General features: G+C 51.8%; 1 protein-coding gene across 4 annotated transcripts in view; it reads right to left on the minus strand.

Moving 5' to 3' along the window:
- Window positions 1-2,699: 2,699 nt before the first annotated feature.
- The window catches only part of MAPK4 (mitogen-activated protein kinase 4), a 153,796-nt gene continuing 136,208 nt past the window's right edge, over window positions 2,700-20,287 (minus strand). For all 4 annotated transcript variants that reach the window (XM_058692085.1, XM_058692083.1, XM_058692084.1 and 1 more), the window contains exons 3-6: window positions 15,655-15,799; window positions 13,770-13,931; window positions 8,066-8,267; window positions 2,700-5,358 (exon numbers count right to left, since the gene is read on the minus strand). In XM_058692085.1, the coding sequence (XP_058548068.1) occupies window positions 4,662-5,358; window positions 8,066-8,267; window positions 13,770-13,931; window positions 15,655-15,799 (1,206 nt within the window). In that variant the 3' untranslated portion in view covers window positions 2,700-4,661. The remainder of the gene's footprint in view (window positions 5,359-8,065; window positions 8,268-13,769; window positions 13,932-15,654; window positions 15,800-20,287) is intronic.

Below are 20,287 nucleotides of genomic sequence, written 5' to 3' on the forward strand. Positions count from 1 at the left end.
TAATAACGCTGCATATTCTTAAGGTCTCCATTAGACCTAGCCGTGCTGCTTCAGCTTTGCTGTAACGTTCACGTAAAACAAACTCTGACACAACTTCAGAATTGCAGGAGCCACAAATACATTCAATGTCACAAATATATTCACCGTGTAGTAGAGGGGTAACTTCTTGGGTCCTTGTTTCTCAAACCTTGCACATTCCAAAGGAAGGGCTGTCTTCAGAAAGACTGGCCCTTGACCGGCTCCTGAGAGTGACTCCTGAGCCCTTGGAGTCTCCTGTGTAAGAAGAGTGTTTCTGTACAGCTGAGGCCCGGGGCACATTGTGTTGTTCGACCTGGGGTGGGGTGCTGGACCCTTAGTAGCTCACGTTGGTCACACGGCCCTACCCAAGTGAGCTGATCCTCAATAGAAATCCTGGGTGACAAGGCTCTGGTGGGACTCGCTGGTTGACAATATGTCACATGTGTTGTCACACATGGTTGCTGGGAGAATTAGCCTGTCCCCATGCAACTTCATTGGGAGGGAGCCCCTCAAATCTTGCAAACTCCACTCTTGTGGAGTTTGGCCACACACCTCTCTTGGCTGATTTGATCTGTATCTTTTCTTTTCTTTTCTTTTTTTCTTTAAAAAGAATTTTTTTTTTTTTTTACATTTATTTATTTTTGAGAGACAGAGAGAGCACAAGTGGGGAGGGGCAAAGAGAGGAGGAGACAGAATCCAAAGCAGGCTCCAGGCGCTGAGCTGTCAGCACAGAGCCCAATGCGGGGTTTGAACTCACAGATTGCGAGATCATGACCTGAGCCAAAGTCGGACGCTTAACCGACTGAGCCCCCCAGGTGCCCCTTGATCTGTATCTTTTCACTGTAATAAACGATAACTGTGAGTGTGACAGCTTTTCTGAGTCCTGTGAGTCCTTCTAGTGGATTATCGATCTGGATATTGGTCTTGGGGACCCTCCAATCCAGTTGTTTGAGGACTCTGTGGTGGGGAGCAGTGGTGAAGAAGTATGGGGAATGTTGACAGCAGGAAATTAATAATGAAAGGGCTGGAAGTGGGCCACGGGGGGCTTGTTAGGTGGGCAACTAAGAAGGTCTCTTATTTCCACCTCAGACGTTTTACATACATGCCCCATTTATCCACCCAAACCACAAAAATCAGCGGGGTAGGTCTTCCTTCTAACTCTTAACCCCCATGGTGCCTAGCACACTGTCCTGCAATGCAGATGGCACCCTGGCCAGATCCCCTGCAACAGATGACGTGAGTGTACCCATTGTCCAGCTGCTGTGCGTTTTGGCAGCTAAGTGGCCACAGCCACTCCTAGGAGAACTACCTTTGGCTGAATGGGCTCTGCTCCTCCACCCCACCCCAATGGCCACTGTGACTAGCTGACATGGGGGCACAAAGGTTGTCCACTTTTTCTCAAGGTGGGGTTAACTCCATGGTGCAATTCATGCTCCAGAGAGCTCTGTGGGGCTGGGTGGAAGCTGGTCTCTACCTAGACCATGTGTTTGCTGAGCATTCTTCCTCAGCCTTGATCTGCTTCCCATACTCCCCCTATTAAGAAAACCATAAGAAAGAGACAATAGATATATAGTCCTGCACTGTAAAAAATCCATATATAAGCAGACCTGTGCAGCTGAAACCCGGGTTTTCAAGGATAAACTGCAGTTGTCTGTTTTCCTCTTAGTTTTTCTTTCCTTTGGTGCTGTTTACTGTTGGGGCTTCTCAAACCCTACTTCCCACATTCTACCAGCACCTCAAATTGGGACTCAAGGCTCATGTACAATTTCAACCAGGACTCTGGCCCGGCCCCGTGTGCTCTCTTCACTCCCATCCTGCAAGGAGATGGTTAGTGTCCACTGACGTTTTGGAGAGAATCCCACGACAGCCTCAATAGGGTTGCTCCTCTTGATTCAAATGCAGTTCAACAGTAGGAAGTTCTTTTGATGCAAGGGCCTTTCAGGGAAGTCAAAAATCAACAGAAATAAACAAATTCTAAAAATGCTCCCTGTTGTCAGGGTGCTGTGGTGGCTCAGTCGGTTGAGCATCTGACTTGGCTCAGGTCATGATTTCGTGGTTCATGGGTTCGAGCCCCGCATTGGGCTCTGTGCTGACAGCTCAGAGCCAGGAGCCTGCTTCGGATTCTGTGTCTCCAGCTCTCTCTTGCCCCTCTCCCATTCGTGCTCTGTCTCCATTCTCTCTCTGTCAAAAATAAATAAACATTAAAAAAAAACAAACCTCTCTATTGTCTATTTTATAGTTGTTGAATAACAAATGAGGTCAGGGCTAATGTCTGACACAGGTATGATAAAGGGGTGAAATTCAGTTGGGGGACTCTCAGGCATCTATGAAATGTGGCTTGGGCAGGTATTTTTGGATGTTGACTCCCCCAAATCTCATGATGTTGGCACCTTTGTGATTGGACAAAAGGCTCAGCCTTGGTCAGGGGATTGCAGTTGACTCTGGTTTGAAATCTACAGTATGGACACCAGGCCTGAGCCAGGTGATTCTGGAATCCCTTCCTTGACTACCAATCTGTATAGATTCTCTGCTCCCCTCCGCTGTGACTGCAACCCCTCAAAACCTTGGCCTCGGGGATGCAGGAAGAAGCCACCCGGGCTCCAGTGAATCAACCCACTGCCCAAGACAGGATGAGATGATATATAAATGAATGAGAGAATCCATAAATGAATAAAGGAATCTGTGTTCCAATAAAACTTTATTTGGCCCGTCCTGATCAAGTTTAATAGATATTTTTAAAACATGAGTAGTTATAACAATTCCTCTATAATAACAATTATTATGAACTCCTGGTCAAGGTAAGCAGCTTGTTCCTTTACCAAAAAAAGTAAAGCCACTCTCTGAGGACAAATGGCACATGAGAAGTGGTGTATATTTCCTTTTCTTTCACAAAAAAAAAAAACAAAACAAAACAGAAAGAAACCCAAACACTTCGTATTTACATTTTTTCCATTTAAAAATTGGTCAGTGTGATTAATTCTGTTTTTAAATATAAGCTTCTAACATGTTGCAGGTTTCAATGTACAACTCCTAGTTAGCTGATAGATTTAAGGTGCTGTTGAGGTGAGGGTGAGCACAGACCAAGGCCAATGCGGGGGAGTCTTCCAGACTGGCTAGACTTCCTGTGGGTAACTTTGGGGGGCGGGTTCCTGGGGGGAGGCAGAATACCAGTGGTGGGAATAGCAGAGCATTCTAGGGAATGGACTAGGCTTCCTCAGAGGGCTCGCTGTGCCTGCACACCATCACCCCAGGCCCTGCGTGGGAGTACACCTCCAGGTGGGCATCGTCCAAACTCATCCTGGCCTACACTAGGAGCGGCCTGGTTGCTTTGAAGCCCTTCCTGTGTCTCGGGGTCTCTATGCTGGTGCCCGACTCCCGAGGACCTCCGCTGTTGGCACGTTGCCTTTCACGTCCTTTCTGGATTCCTTGTCCCCAAGGCCACTTGCTTTCCCTGCATTTCTTTAGGGCCTGCTCTTTGCCAAGGCTAAACGGATGATCAAAATCAAGGGCAGTATTAATGAAACATGATAGGTCCCATGTGAAATCTTCTCTCCTAACACATTCGCTCGATGGCAGGCACCTCATCGCCTTGTTTCCTCCAAATGAGCAATTCATGCCAAGAACATGAGTTTCCAGGGTAGGCTGGGAGAGGAGTTCTGTATATGTCTGCCGGTGGGTTCGGGGTATGTGGGTGGATATGTGGCTGGAGGGATTCGTGGAACTTTCGTCTTCAAACTCACCTGTGAATGACAGCCTCTAGGAACTGGGGCTGTGACCTTGCATCCGTGCGTGTGTCAGGAGAGTGCATAGGGAGTTCTGGAGGAGGTGTGAGCACAGGTACGGAAGATGAGTTCTCGTACCTACAGACCCCAAACTGGTCTGATCTGAAACAAGGTTTTCAGATCACACAGGGGTGAGGCAAATACAGGGGCGTGGCAGATGGGAATATTTAAGTCCTCGAGGAACCAGAAAATATATGGTTGGTGACTAGGGTAAAACTGGCTCAGTTTCCAATTTTGGAATATAAGAAACATTGCTCTGAATGAACGATCGACTAGGTCAGATGGTAATGGGCAGGGAAGAAACATCTTGGACTAAGTTTTCTGATTGGAAAGCCAGAGGGAACCCCAGCCGAGGAAGACAGTGGCCTAGGCTTCAAGGCTTGAAGACTGGGCTTCGAGGCTTGCCCTGACACAGACTAGGCCCTAATCATAACCACATCACTGGGTGTCTCTGGGCCTCACTGTCCTTCGTCTGTTAGGCCAGATCATTTCAACACTATACCAGCAACATTCCTCGGAACCCAGCCAGGTGGTAGGGCTTGTCGACTGCCCTTTAAGACACCTTTCTTCCCCACACACCGCCACTTATAAAACGAAGGGCCCCCTCTTTGCTGGGAAAGTGATCAACCCCCAAACTAGGCTCCTGTTCAAACCTGCTCCCAGAGGTTAAAGGCTAGTTATTAAGGCAGTTTAAGAAATGGACATTCTTCTCCCTCCTCGGATCCTTCCTGTGTTCTGCTAACCCCAAGGCAGCAGAGAGGGTTGGAAGGGGCAGTGGAGGTGCCAGGGAGGCACCCCTTCCTGCCAAGCCCGGCTTCCCGGGGGGGGCCTCCTCTAGGGGGCCTGGAGCTCCTTTCCCCCTCACCACCTTTCTTTGGAGAAGGCCTCTGTCTGCACAAGATCGCCAGGGTGCTCAGAGATGCACCCACCATTGAGGTCACCCAGTTTATTGTCTGGCAGGTCCTCCGGGTTGGTGCAGAGCTTCAGGGCGCGGGAGATGAACACGTCCAGGTCGAACTGGGGGCTCCCGCCCCCGTCGATGGGCGCGGGGTGGCCCGGTGGAGAGGCAGACAGGCGGCGCTCGGGGCTGTCGGGAGGTGGGCTGGCGCGCTCGGGGCCGACCTGCGTGCTCTTGACCCACTGCGCGATCTCCAGGAAGAGGCTGGCCGGCTCGTCTTCGCGTGGCCCGGCGTCTGCGGCCACCGCGGCACTGGGGGGCGCCCCGGCCGCCTGCTTCCAGTGCGACAGGTCCAGAATGAGCTTGGGCTCCGAGTAGTGGTGCGGCTTGTTGTCGCGCCACAGCAGCTTATCCAGGTAGGACGGCGAGCCCACTTTGTAGTCGCAGGAGCGGCCGCAGTCGGCCTCGAAGGCGCGCTCCATGGACGAGTGCGAGCGCTCCAGAAAGCGCTCGGAGCTGCTCTGCGAGTCCTTGCGCGGATCCACCTGCACGTCCTCAGCCAGCGGCGCGGAGCCCGCGCGCGGGTCGCGCTGTACCTCGCTGGCGTCCTGACACCTGTCCGGCCTCCACTCCAGGTCCGATGACAGGCTCACAGGGTACCTGCAAAGGTTCAGACGGACAGAATGGTGATTGTCCAACCTCGGGTGAGTTGGCTTCCTGGAGGGAGCCAGCCCCCTCATCCCGGTCTGCCACCCATAGGCGGCCTTTCCATTCCTTCCCTGTCCCTCGAGTCTTGTGACCCCCACCTCCCGAGGTAGGGGAGTGATGGGACAAGGTAATGGTGAGCCTCCAGGGCTCAGGTGAAGGGGCTGATTGTTTGGCTTAACCCTTGTATTCTTCGGTATACATTCAATACCCTACGGGTATTTCTGGAGCACCTTACCACCTGCCAGGCACTGGCATTGCCAGACACAGCAGTGAACAAAACAAGAAATTCCCCGTCCTCATGGAATCTATTTGCAAGTGCATCCACCTGTGCGGTGCTCCTCACATGCTGACAGATGCACACAGGTGCACACAGATCACCTGGGGACCTTATTAAATTGCAGCAGCTCTTGATTCGGTAGCTCTGAGGCGGGGCCTGAGAGTCTGTGGTTCTAACAAGCTCCCAGGTGATGCTGATGCTGCTGGTCCAGGGACCACACTTTGAGTAGCAGGGCCCTCACGAGTGCTTCTCAGCCCTGGCTCAGATTAGAATCACCCCACACCCCCATTTCCGACTCAGTAAGTCTAGCGGGGGTGGGGGGCGCATCAGCATGGTTTTAACATGTCTCCAGGTGATTCTGAGGTACAGCCAGGACTAAGAACTCTCGCCCCAGTGGATCTGGTTGGATGCCCCACAGCACCCTGCATCCGTGCAGTGCAGATGGGATCTGTGGAAAGATCATAGACACCCTCAGGAGAGGCCAAAGGTCTTGGAATTCTGCCTTCTGTCAACTGCCCTGCAGCCACGGACAGCGAGCAAAGTCAGCTGGCCGAGGGCAAACGAAGGGCAGTGTGCAGGCCGGACCCTCTCCTTCCCCTGCCAGGTACTCCATGCAGAATAATGTGGAGGGAGAGAGCACAGAGGAGGCAGCGGCCAGCTGCTCACGGTACAGGATACCTAGTGCTCAAACCCAACGCACCAAGGATGGGCAGATTTGGCCGCGAAGGGGCAGACGCATGGCAGCAGTCCACACGATGTGGTTTGCGAGGCACAGGAAGGCTCCGGTACTGCCCGCCCGCCCTCCCAGCAACGCCATTAGGGCAGGAGTCACTCCCAGAGGTGAACACAACACTGCCTCCTCGCACAAGGGGCCTGGAAATTGCAGAGATTTCTAGGAGGAAGAGCTTGTGAAGACCCTTATCCTTGGCTGCTACGTGCCAGGGGCCAAACCTTGGTTCTCTGAAGCCTTCACGGTGGCTCTATGGAGTTGGTATTATCACCCTGCCTTACAGGTGAGGACGCTGGTGTTTAAAGGTTAAGCCATCTGCACAAAGCAGGGGGGCCTGCAGGAAGGAGTCTGCCATTGATTGGCGCCTCTCCTTCAGGCGGGTATTAGGGGCAAGTTAGGAGCAGAAGCGTGTCAGGTCTAGAAACAATCCAAGTTGCTGGGCAGTGGCCAGCGAAACCCTGCAGCACAGCCATGAGAAGCATGGGATGCGCCCCTCTGGGCCCTCACAGGCTGTGGAGTGGAGGGGGAGGGGCTGAGGGACCACATTCAAGGGCGGGACTAGCATGGGGGGTAGCGGTCGGAAGAGTCTTCATTAATCTCTATTTGCTGGCAACTCTTGATAACAACAATCCACGACAACAAACCAACAAACCTGTCCCAAAATAGCAACATTGCCCTGGCCCTCCCTCGGTGCCTCCTTAACCTGAAACCGATCATCTGTCAAATGACTGAAAAGGAGAACTAGCTCATCTGTCACTTATGTAACTAGCTGTCACATTCCCACAGCAGCGGGGCTCCCACTTAGGGCCCCTCGGAGTCCTAGCTGCTAAGCAAGCCCTCGACTTCTATTTCTAAACCGAGCAGCTCTCAGCTCTCCCTCCCGGGATTACCAGATGGTGAGGCCCAAATGTTTAGCTGCCTGAGCCCACGTCAGAACAGGAAGGGACCTAGCAAACCATAACCTGCCTGCACAGAGATTGTTAAAAATGTGTGTTCTACCCTCCTCTGAATCACTCACTGGTAGTGACTTCCGGGCACACGACATTGGGGAGGATTCTGAGGGCGAGCCCAATTCGGCAGGAAGGAGTCCTGTGATGGCTCAGCAGTGTTGACCCAGAGGCAGACCAAGGAGGCCCCACACGAGGTAGCTATTAGCTGTGTGGCAAGACGCTCATCTCTAACCTCTCTGGGCTGTCACTTCATCATATGTCAGTGGGCACTAATAATAATGGCATGTCCCTTCGTGGCATTTGTCAGGAGGTGCAAATGATGTGAGCCACGCGAAAGTGTTGTGTAGTAGTAAGTTTTCCATGGTCGCCCTGCCGTGCACTGGTGCAGCGCACTTTGCTAGGGCAGATTCCCACTCCGCTAGAAGTGAGCTCCGGAGCCCTGTGTCCAGTATACCCAGGGTGGGGGGGAAGGGGTGGAGGCTGTATTGCACCAAGGAAGGTCCCCGACCCACACATGCTCATCTACTGGGAACACCTGCGGACAGGAGAGAAGGCAGGAGGCTAAGTTGGAGAAAGCACCCGTGGGCTCTAGAGCTTGGGAGACAGAGGGAAAGGTCATGGCGCATCACGGGGGCCAAACAGAAATGGGAGTATGAGAGCGTGGATTCTAGACTTCAGGGCTGGAGGCCTCTGGAACTGCACCTGTCCCAGTTGGAGAGCTGGCTCTGGTTGGCGGCCATCAGCAGGATGTCGTCGATCTCATCTTCGATGCGGAAGGGGTGCTGTGAGGTGGGCTCGTCCTCGGGGCACGAGTATGGGCTCATGTAGGGATGCTGCAGCCCCATCTCTGCTGTTAGGCGATCCATGGGGTTAAAGGTCAGGATCTTCTCTAGAAAGTCAATGGCTGTGGGGAGCAAAACAGGACACGAAGGTCACTCATTGCCCTGCCCGCAGAGAATGAGACTCTTCTCTGACATTTGTTTTTGTACTTTCCCTTTTGTAAAAAGGTTTTTAGCCATTTTCTTTCTTGTGATCCTCACCACGATCCAGTGACAAATTCAGAGCAGAGACTGATTTTTGACTTCACAAATGAATCAACAGAGGCCCAGAGGGGTAAAGTGACTTCCTAAAGTCACTGCTGGTTAGAGAAGGCCTGGGGCGAGAACTCTGCCTTAGGGTGGATTTCTCCAGAGACAGGGGTGGGGATGTAGGTAGTTCAGTGGTAGTGATCCCGGAAGCCCTGGTAGGGGAGTGGGAAAGAAGCCCCGACAAGGTGTGCCCTTGAGCAGGTTCCTCCTGTGGTCACCTGGGGCTGGGTTCTGCTGTGGGAAGGATCCTCTAGGAGACAGCGTGGGACACACTTCAGAGGTGGCTCCACTTGCGGTGTCGGGGGGACCTGAGGTATCTCTACGCCCACTCCCATGTGGTGGGGGTTGCATGCTGCTGGGGTGGACAGAGGAGCCTATGGCTCCCAGGTGCCAGCAGTGACAAGCCTCCACTGAGAAAGGTCACTGAGAAAGTGTGGCAGGTGGGACAGGACCAGGGCTCCTGAGTCCAGTCCTTCTACGACATATTGCCCCTGGAGGTTTGACAAACAAGGGCAGGCAGGCTTGATATTAAAAATATTTAGCCACCAGGCTGCAGCCCTTCTGGGGACTAGGGACTAGATCAAGGGGAGATCCTAGGCAGCTGGAACCTGGATAGGCAGGGACACTCAGAAGCCTTGGGGAGTGGCTCGTTGCCAACCAGCATGAAAGTACATCGAGATACCGGCAGCCAATGGGGGGGGGGAGGGGTGTGGGTGTGCACGGGCCAAGCATCAGCTCTGCACACAGGTACTGGTGTCCTTTCTCCCAAGGGGGGTGGGGCCAGCCATGTGCCCTGTGGGCTCTGCTCTGGGTTATCTCAGGGCAAGGTCTACCTCTCTGGAGGTTTGCATTACCTCTGGGTGCTGGAGGCCCCACTTAAATCATGACTTGGCTCATCGTGTTACCGCCCTCACGGTAAGGGAGAAATGCAGCTGAGCTCAAGGACCTCAGCCAGCACCATGACCCTGCCCCTCACTCCAGCCCTGGGTCTCTTTGCAGGAAGATTCACCAATGATTCAGGAAATTGACGGATTCAGAAGGTCACTGGCTTCCCAGGAGGACACGGCACTTCTCTGTAACCCTAGACGGAAAGATCAGTAATGCAACAGTAACCCTGATCACCGCCAAGTGCTCTGGGGTTCAGGGGGTGCTTCTGGGTCGGGGATGCCAGACCTGAGAGAGCATCACAGATTGCCAGGGCTGGGAAGAATCGGGCACCGCAGCGCACAGCCCCGCTCTGGTACTGCCTGGCTCCAGGCGGGGCAAGGCTCTCCCTCTTGGGGCCGCCTCCCTCTCTGGGCCCGACCTATTACTCTGGACCTTCTGACAAGGAGAGGAGAGAGTTGAAGCTCTAACCAGGGGCAGGCATCGTCACCATCGTCACTGTTACTGATAAGCACCCAGCAAACCCTGAAGCTGGAAAGGGCCACTCCACGGACTCTACTAAGAATCAGTCTCCTCTTTCCTCTCCCTGATAGTCGTCTTCTAGCACGTGCCCACACACTTCTGGAAGCCCAAATATTAGAGCCTCCTTATATCTAACCCAAAGCTGCCCCCCTTTAACCTCCGCCCCTAAGCCTAGCTCTGCCCTCTGTGGTTCCCACGTGTTGGCATGTTCTCTCTTCCCCATGATTGGTTCCCTCACAATTCAAGGCAGCAGCAGCCGGGTCCTGTGCAAGCCCCCCTCCCTCCACCTGGCACACGCTGGCCCACATCTCCCAGCATCCCCTGCAGTTTGATGTGGTTGTGTGATGGGGGCCTTTGGGGGGGGGGGGGTGGAAGTGATGTGTATACCCCACTTTCAGGCCACATGCATAAAGATCTCTTGCAAGAGCCTCTGCTCTCTCTTCCCCTGGCTTCGACCAAAAGTGGGTGTCCAGGGGGACCTTGAAAGCTGTGCGTTAAAGATGGCGACACCTTTCTGACAGCCTGGGTCCTGGGCAGAGCCCCAGGCTCCCCCACTCTGTCCGGACTTGAGATGAGCCATGCATACACCGCTAGCAGGATCACTTGGGAGGTTCCAGGTTTATCTGCCACAGTGTTAGTTTTGCCTCAGCGTAGAAACCCTACCCACCCACCCCCCTCCAACTCCTCTCCTCTCCTCTGGACTCAATCTCCCCACGTGCTTTGAAGGCATTTCTAATATGAGACTTCTGTACAATTTTATCACATTCCTGTGGCCCAGTAGACTCCAAACTGGACTTCCCAGAGCCCCAGGGGCTCTAGAAGGATTCTCAGGGGCAGCTCTGGAGACTGAGAGGCAGGTCAGCAGGGCCCTGAGTTCCCCAATTCTGCTTCAGCCAGAGCTCTCCTTTTACTTGTTTTGATATTAGATTTCTTCACATTTGTCACTTATGATATATGTTTTTATTTAAAAAAATTTTTTTAATGTTTATTTTTTAGAGAGAGACAAAGTGAGCAGGGAAGGTACAGAGAGAGAGGAAGACACAGAATCTGAAGCAGGCTCCAGGCTCGGAGCTGTCAGCACAGAGCCTGATGCGGGGCTGATGTGGGGCTCGAACTCACGAACCATGAAATCGTGACCTGAGCTGAAGTCAGATGCTTAACTGCCCGAGCCACCCAGGCACCTCTATGACATAATTACTTCTTATAGTAAATGGAGCTCAAAACTGATGCCCCGATACAGTCTCAGGGACTGTCTCCCTTGTCCCGCGCCTGTGGCTAGATGGCTGTGTCAGATGCTGAGGGACAGAGTCACCTAGACTGTCCTTTGAGCCTCTGGGGGCTACAGCCAGAGAGATACCCCTGCTTCTTCCCAGGCCTGCGGAGCCTCAAATGTACAGGAGAGGGAGTGACTGCGGGTCACCAAGTGCTCTTTGGGGCAGGGGGGCCTGACGCCCTTTCTCTCGCTGGTATTTCGTATCAATGCCATCTCCTCCTAAAGCCAGAGATCAGTTGGAGACCTCTTCACGGCCAGAGGCAGGCGAGAGAATTTTGTTTGGAGTTGAGTTTTGGCACGTTGGGAGGGTGGGGCCAGCCTAGTTTTAGTGAACACCTGTTTGGCTACGGGATCGAGTCCAAACTCCTAAGCCTCTCAGTCCTTCTCACCTCTCCAGCTTTACTTCCTACCGCCGGGTCTGTGACTCGTCCAGCCGATGTGAGCCCTTACCACATCCCCTGGTTCAGCTTCTCTGTCCCTCTCGGTGCGTGGTGGCTCCCTTCCTCTCCCCAAATACCCGGGGCTCCCGCCGGCCCCTTCGGATGTGTTCCTTAGTCTTTGTTCTCATCCCTGGCAGGTGTTCCTGGTCTTCCCAGCGAGACCACCTCTTGTGTCTCTGAACTTCCATCCCTAGCACTCTGGTGGCTTAATAAACGTCAGTGGATGCTGCTGATGACAGTGACAGTGAGGAGCTTTATCCCTCCAGGACCAACTCTGATTTTGCCAAGACAAAGCCCACCACTCTGAGAGCCAAGTCCCCGAGGGGCTGCTATGTGTGTGGACATGGGGGACACGTCCCTGATCCAGAATTCCCGAGAGGTAAACACACCTCTTGTCTTGTGGTGGGATTTCTACAGGAGCCTAGGACTCAAAGTAAATATACATGGGCTGAGTCTTAGTTTGTGGTGAATCAAATGATCCCTCTTCTCCTTTAATGAAGGGAAAACTGAGGCAGCTTATGATTGAATGGGGATCATGGCCAAGGACATTTCTGAAAGACATTGTTAGTGCTTTCCTGATGGTCTAATTTGTAATAAGGACACAAAGTGGCACAGAATAAATATCATTTTATAGCCTCCACTGCAGCAAGGTAGGGCTGTGGGACTAAGTTCTGGCCAATGAAACAAGAGTGACAGTGAGGTGTACAAATTCTGGCCCATGACCTTAAGGGCAAGGGGTCCCGCCCTCCTTCCCTACTTTCCTCCAGGTGGTAAGAGGGCAGAATAATAAGATAGAAGGCGCTTAGGCCCCTGGGTGACTTTGTATAGCAGGCTCAGCATGTTGGGCCTGGACTGTTTGCTTTTAGATTATTAAATAAGAGGGAAATAAACTTCGTAACTTCCTTTTACTTTTCTTTTCTTTAAATATTTAATTTTAAGTAATCTCTATACCCATGTGGGGCTCGAACTCACAACCGGGAGATCAAGAGTTACACACTCCACTGACTGAGCCAGCCAGATACCCCTTAACTTCGTTTTTCTTAAAAAAGAAATGAATCTCATTTAAATCATTAAGAATTTGGGTCTCTCTTACAATTGGCTGAACCTGTATCCTACCTAATAGAAGGGTCTCCTAAGGAAGCCTCTGGCAGGTATGAGGCCTGGTGATAATGTTAACATTTAAGTTGATGAGTAACTATCCTATGCCCAGGGCTTTACAAATTCTATTTTACTTACTCATCATGATGACCCTATGTGACGCATATCATTATACCCATTCTATAGTTAAGGCAACTGATATGCAGAGAAGTTAAGAAACTTGCTCAAGGCCAAACAGCTACTCACTAATGGAATTGGGAATTGAGTCTGGGTCTGGGTCTCAAGCTCATAAAACTCACATTCTCTAAGAATGAAATCCTGCCATTTGCAACAATGTGGTTGGAACTGGAGGGTATCATGCTAAGTGAAATAAGTCAGACAAAGACAGATATCCTATGTTTTCACTCATACGTGGAACTTGAGAAACTTAACAGAAGATCATGGGGGAAGAGAAGGGGAAAACATAGTTTCAAACAGAGAGGGAGGCAAATCATAAGAGATTCTTAAATACACAGAACACACTCAGGGTTGATGAGTGAGGGGAGGGGTGTGGGGGAGAGGGGAAATGGGTGGTGGGCACCTGAGGAGGGCACTTGCTGGGATGAGCACTGGGTGTATGTAAGAGATGAATTATGGGAATCTACACCCGAAGCCAAGAGCACACTGTATACACTGTATGTTAGTTAACTGGACAATAAATTATATTAAAATATAAAAACGAAAAAAACCACCTCACATTCTGCACCACATCATCAAGGGGAAAAAGATAAAGGGAGAGGAAGCAGGGCAGGAAGGAAGGCAAGTGAAAAAGATGAGAAGGAAAAGGAAGCAAAAACAGGGGTAGACTATGGGAGACCACTAACGACTGCCTTGAGGGGGGCCTGATGGCTGCACTCCAGGGGCCAGTGACGCTCAGCCTGGAAGTAGCTAGGGCAGATTCCTGCTGCAGTGGAGTGGCCTTGGCTCCTCCGTCTAAGGACTTCGCTCTGTCCTTTTGGAAGGAGACCGCCCCCCCCCCCCCCCCCCCCCCCCCCCGGCCCCGCAGGGTGAAGCCAGAGCACGGCCTCCAGGGTGCTGGCCTGGCTGTCCCGCGGAGGTACCTTCGCTGTTCACTTCCGGCAGCAGCTTGCGCAGCGGCCGCTTCACCTCCCAGGTGCTGCTGACGAAGGAAGGCATCACCTTGAGCAGCTCGTCTTTGTCCTCCTCCCGGATCACGGGGATGGTCTCCAGGATGAGCTGCATCTGCTCCAGCTCGTGGGCCCCTGGGGAGCCAAATACCAGATGGTTACGAGGGAGCTGCCCAAGTGGCTGGGGTGAGAGAAGCCCCCAGGTGGTTCTAGGAGGCCTGGGAGGGGCAGCACAGGACAGTGGGAGCAGCGCTGGGCGGGGGGCCAGGGCACCTGGGTTCTGGTCTTCCCTCTGCCACTAACTTGCTGTGTGACTGTGGGCAGGTTGCTTGCCATCTCTGGGGCTTGGCTTTGTCAAATGTCTCTGCTTCTGGAATGGACCAGTCTGATATAGACTGATCAGCCAGAGCTAAAAGCCGGGTCCAAGACTTCCCAAGTCCCCTTTGCAGATGCCTCTCTGCATGTTCTTTCACAGGCTGGGAAAGGAAATGATTTTAAAACCAGGACTGAGCCTCACCTTTTGGTTTCCAATTAGGAGGATCCCAATGAGGAGGGGGAAATTCAGAAATAACAAATTGGCTTTGGAATGCGTCTTGGGAACTAAGTGGTACTGCTCACTCCTTCAGGCAGTGGGAGGAGGACGGGTTATGCCAGGTCTGCGGAACAGGTGTGGAGTCAGGCATTTATTCGCTCCTTCATTCATTCACTCAATAATGACTTACTGAGCACCTTCTTCCTGGCAGGCATCAGGCAGGAAGCTCGTCCTTAAGGAGCTTCAGACGTTATGAGTCTCAGAACTCACAACTCCCGCCGCCCAGACACTGATGCTGTGTCAGCACTGTGGCACTGCTGGTGAGGCTCAGGTCTCTCTCTTCCTTGTCCCCCTGGACCTCCAGACTCTTCTTATTTCCACTGCTCCTATTTTCCCTTCTGCTTGAGTAGCCCTTCCACTTACCTCTACGGGTTAAGTCCTTAACCAAGACTCTCCAAATTCAAGAAGTCCCCAGACTCATCTAGCTGCTCAAAGGGCCCTCCCTTTACCACCAATTCCTACAGGACTCCCATCTGCCGGAAGCTGGTGGCCTATGGTGGGGCCCTTTTATGTCCCCCAACGACGCCCTGTGTAGCACTAAGCACGTGTGGATGCTGTGGTGCTGCCCCAGCGAGTGCCTATAGCTCAGGTTCTATTCTGAAGCGGCCCCTTTGGCTGCCCCCACGGAGGACAGCTCAGGGACTCTGGGAGCCCCCTGAGGGGCCCCTGTCCAAATGAACACTCCAGACCGACTGCTCACAGTCGCAGGGAGAGAGGAGGAAGAGGCTGAAAATGTAGGATAGATGTTTTCCGGAGTCAATCTCAAGGTGTCTGAGTATAAGTAGTCACTTGATTTTGAAAGTTCTGTGGCTCAGTAGACTATTTTTAGCCTCTCCAGTATTTTGCCTGAAATGATAATAAGGTGCCTCCAAGTAGTTCCATAAGGCTGTGCAGGTAATTTCCTTTTTTTAATTTTTAAAGTTTATTTATTTATTTGGAGAGAGAGAGCAATGGAGGGGCAGAGCGAGAGGGAGAGAGAGAGAATTGCAAGCAGGTTCCGCGCTGTCAGCACAGAGTCGGAGGCGGGGGCTCGATCTCAGGATCAATGAGATCATGACCTGAGCTGAAATCAAGAAGAGTTGGACGCTTAAGCGACTGAGCCACCCAGATGACCCCATACAGGTCATTTTAAAGAGAAAGACCAGGATGTTTTGTGATTGGCATGCTGTGTTGTTTTTTTTCTTCTTCTTCTTTTTTTGCACTCAGTTTGCCCTTTTTACAGAACGCCACTAGAGGAGAAGTCAGATGACATGGCTAGTGACTTACCGGCAAAGAGCATTCTCCCCGTGAGCATCTCGGCCAGGATGCAGCCGGCGGCCCACATGTCGATGGCCTTGGTGTAGTTGTTCGGGGAGAGGAGCAGGCGTGGTGAGCGGTACCACTTAGTTACCAACCCTTCCGACAGATAACCCTGGAAGACAAATAAAACCCAGTTCTGATGATCAGCCATGTGTAGATACCCTCTCTCCCAAGCACCTCCTTCGAGGATCTCTCCCCATCCGAAGGCAGCACCCCTTTCTGGAGCCCTTCACTGTTTAACCTTACCTGAGGCCCAGGGGTTCTCCTCTGTGGACAGGGAGGCAACATACCAATATTTCAAAAAGAATACTTTCCCACCCCAACTTGATGTAACCATGCAGAACAAATCTGCCCTCATCTAGTAAGAAGATGGATAAATAGGAACCATAGTCAAGTTCATTACCACCATCAATGGAGTAATGATGAGAACCTGGAATTTCATTTATCCAGTGACTGAATAGCCCTACATTTGAAATCAAGCCAGTTACTTTGGCGCTGATGAGTAGAATTAATGTGGCTACAATGTCAGAGACACCGAGCCCCTGCTGAAAATGGATAAGGCCGGCTTCGTAATGGGTGCAGGTGAACAGCATATGGAAACAGCCCTAAATGGCAGAGTGGACACAGCTTTGGTTGGCTCAGAGGATTCTGGGAGTTCTGCAGCGTGTCTTTTTGGCAGACAGGTGTACTAGCTGACTTCAGCCACTGCTCAGGGATTTGTGCTCTGGGATCGAATCCTTCCCTACAAGATATGGTGATGACATAAGTGTTTTAGCACAAAATGGAAAATATAGCCAGGCAATTTGGAAATTGTTTTCTACATAATTCAGAACGTTTACCCCACAATGTAACCTGTGAGGTGTCCATTTGGATTACCTGGAACAGTCTCTTTAAATTGAGAAGGTAGACCCGTTTTGGGGTCAAGGTGAGACAATTCAGACTGAGGGGATACCATGGGAGACTTTAGGGATGGTCTTGTTATCTGCTGATGGAACCCCCCATTTAGCATTTGAATTGTCCTTTTTACTGACTGAAGAAGTATCACAGACCCAGGCTAAAGCAGATGAAAACTTAAGAAGCCCAAATACCCAGGAGCTTTTGATCAACATCTAGACTCTCTTTATGTGTTAAGCAAAGATTTATTAAATGTTTGAAACCTTCTGAGAGCCTGCAATTATGACAGCGGTTTTCTCTCCTCTGTGGCACATACTTCCTCAGAGTAGGGCCTCAAACTGGTGGAGGGAAGCGGGGAGAGAGGAAATGACACAGAGCTTCCCCGATCTCAATGCTCCGACCCAAATGGACTCCTTACTATCCCCTCAGGTCCCCTTCTGGTCACCTGCCTTTCCCCCAGCCCCCTAGCGACCACTGCTTTCTGTCCTCTAGTTTTGCTTTGTACAGAATGTCCTATAAATGGAGTCATAGCTGCTTTTTGAGGTTAAATTCCTTCCATTAGCATAATGCAGCCAGACTCATAAATGTTGTTGTATGTGCAGTAGGTTGTTAGGAGTTTAAGTTTGATTCTAAAAATTACAGACACTTGGGATGCCTGGCTGGCTCAGTCAGTAGAGCATGCAACTCTTGATCTCAGGGCTGTGAGTTCAACCCCCATGTTGGGTGTAGAGATTACTTAAAAAGAAAAAAAATCTTAGGGCACCTTGGTGGCTCAGTCGGTTAAGTGTCCGACTCTTGGTTTTGGCTCAGGTCATGATCTCATGGTTCATGAGTTCAAGCCCCACACTGGGCTCTGCACTGACAGTATGGAGCCTGCTTGGGATTCTCCCACCCCCACCCTGCCCACGCCCATCTCAAAACAAATAAAAATTAAAAAAAAATACATAAAATAAAATCTTTAAAAAAATTACAGACACAAGCCAAACTGTAGAAGTTCACTTCTGGGTGGGCGGTTCGTAAATAAACAATGGTCTGATTTATTTTCTAGTCAGAGGCTGAGACTGCCAGAGACTAAAGCGGAGTCACCCAGAGGGGAGGTGATATAAGGGGAGTTTTCTCTGATATGTAAATGAACAGTCTTTTAGGGAATGGAATTTCCTGTAATTAACTTCTGGCACTCTGCAGCATCTAGGACTGCAGTGGGCACACAGAGGGGTGGGGGTGCGGGGGCTCCCTTCCAGAAACACATGCCTTGAAAGTCAAACAATGATGTTTGCCTGGGCAACGCTGCCCCTGGGCCAGAAATAAGGGCCAGGCCATGATAGCAGCTAAGAAAGTTCACTCACAGCTCTTCCTTACTTTTGAATGAAAATCTAGAACCTGATGCTTTTTCCTTAACCACGAGCTGCCGCTTCCCTCTGGTTACTTGCCTCTCAAGCCCTTTTGAAAATATAGAGAAGACATACTGATGTGTTTCAGAAGCCATAGGGCAGAGGAGAATTTGGGAACCAACAGGAGGCTCCCTTCCTGGTTGGTGGGGCAGACCTGGGGACATGGTGGCAGGGGTCCTGCCCTCAGCTGGGATGAGCCCGTGGTGTCTGAGCAAGAGTGGCTCTGGGACCCACAGCATACTGGTGATCTGAATTCAAGAAAGTTTCAGTGGAGTGATTGGGCAAAAGTCAGAATCCTCTAGAATGAAAAGAAAATATCTTTAAAGAATATCCAGGAGTGGAGACTCAGTTTTATCAGAAGGGCTCACAAATCAGTAAGTACATCGGCTCAGCTGGTATCCTTAAATGGCTTTCCTGCCAGAGCCTGCGGGTGGGGATAGTTGTAGAGGAGCCTGTCCTCAATCATCAGACCTGGTCTCACACGGTGCACTGTTGAGCGAGTCGGAAGGCGTCACGGCTCCGAGGGGACAGGAAACCAACACTCCTACACTTCTCCGCGGCCACCTCTCAGCACGTGAGAGGCAAGACTGGAGTTGCCCTTTCCCGAGGGTCCCTCTCCTCCTGCCACCCCATCCATTGGTGTTCCGGTGGGAAGCTGATTCTGGAGGTGCTGCTGGGGGGCGGTTGGACAGGGTTTCCCGTCGAGACCCCGTCAGGGGGCCTTCGGGCCTTCTTCATCTATTGCTCTGACCAGTCCATTTTGCTTCTTTGTAGCGTCAGGTACAGCCAAGGGGAGGCTTTGATTTTGCAAAAGCATCGTAGGTGTTTGGGAAATAATCTAGCAGCAGCCGGCCTCTGAGGAGGGTAATTAGGGACCCCCGACAGATCCAATGGGAAGGTATAATTAATGCTCTGAGCATCTTCTTTGCAGAGAGAGCAGGGGGCACTGTGCTCAGTCCCAGCCGCCTGCCAGGGAATGGGGAACAGACTTGCTCACCCTCACCCCAGAAGGGTGGGCTCCAGCCCGCTGCTCCAGCGAGTGAGCACAGGGTGGGCTCCCGGTCTGGGCCACTTGTTTCTATGCCTCCACCCGCTCTGAGCCTGATCTCTTGTGTCTGGGAGACAGAAGGAAGGTTGGGGGAGAAGCATGTTCCAATAAGCCTTCCATTTCACCCTTCTGGCCCCTCATGAGGAGAGGGCGAATTTAAATGGGGACACAGTCCCTGAAGAATGAAAGCCCAGGCCACAGTAGCTGAGTGTGTGGTGTGGGGAGGACAAGGTGGGAAGGTTGGTTTCTCCCCTTATACTGAATGGCTGCTTAGGGCTACCCCTGCGTCCAGGCCAGGCTGGGGGCGGGGGTCCCGACAGCCTCACCTCCTCTACCAGAAGTCTCTGCCAGGTGTTGTCCCTGTGTGTGGAAACAAAGGTGATGATTAAAACCTTCCCTGCCTTCAAAGAGCATATAATGCGGTCAAAAAGATGAAACACTGACTATGATTGTCGGAAGGATAAGGAAATGATCTCGGTCAACATTTACGTGGGACTTGCTCTGTGCCGAGCGCTGTGTTAGCATTTTACGTGCATTCATTCTGTAGTCTTCCCATCAGCCTCTCGATGTAGGCTCTTCACAGAGTAGTAACACAACCCGCCCAAGGTCATATGACCAGGAAGTGGCCCAGGATGTCTGGCTCCAGAGTCATGCTCTAACCTGTACGTTGCTGGACCTCCACCACACTGCACATCAGAGTCCTGGTAAGCAGCGAGGAAGAGGCATACTTAGAATGCACAGGGGCATGTCTGTTTAGCAGTGGGTCAGGGAAGGCTCCACGCCAATGAGGTTCGAGCTGGTCTTAAAGGATGGGGACATCTTAGGTAGTTTTGTGGTGACAATGGGCACCAGTGTGAGTAAAGATGGCGGGGGGTGGGGGAAGACCTGGAATGTGTTCGGGGGACAGAGAGAAATCTGGGCATGTGGACAAATGGGATGAGGGAAGAGGCAGAGGAGAATGACCTTTGTTCTGAAAGTTAGTGGTTGCCAAGGACCCCCAACAATGGGAACCAGGGGAAGTGCTTGTGAGATGTACAGATCGCCCAAAGTTACTGGCTTGGAGTAACTTTGAACTCCCCAGGGAACCCGTGCGCCACCCCCTCCCAGTTTGAGAACACCAGGAAGAACAAAGGAGGGCTGCGGAATTGGGGAAGGAGTGGTCGGGAGCAGGACAGGAGCTTCACTTTATGCTGGGAGAGGTTGCTCTGCTTTTCCCGTTGGCCCTGGGCAGGACTTCCTCCTACGGTATGGCTCTTGCTGATTCTTA

Source organism: Neofelis nebulosa, chromosome 11 (assembly GCF_028018385.1).
Source record: "Neofelis nebulosa isolate mNeoNeb1 chromosome 11, mNeoNeb1.pri, whole genome shotgun sequence".
NCBI lineage: Eukaryota > Metazoa > Chordata > Mammalia > Carnivora > Felidae > Neofelis > Neofelis nebulosa.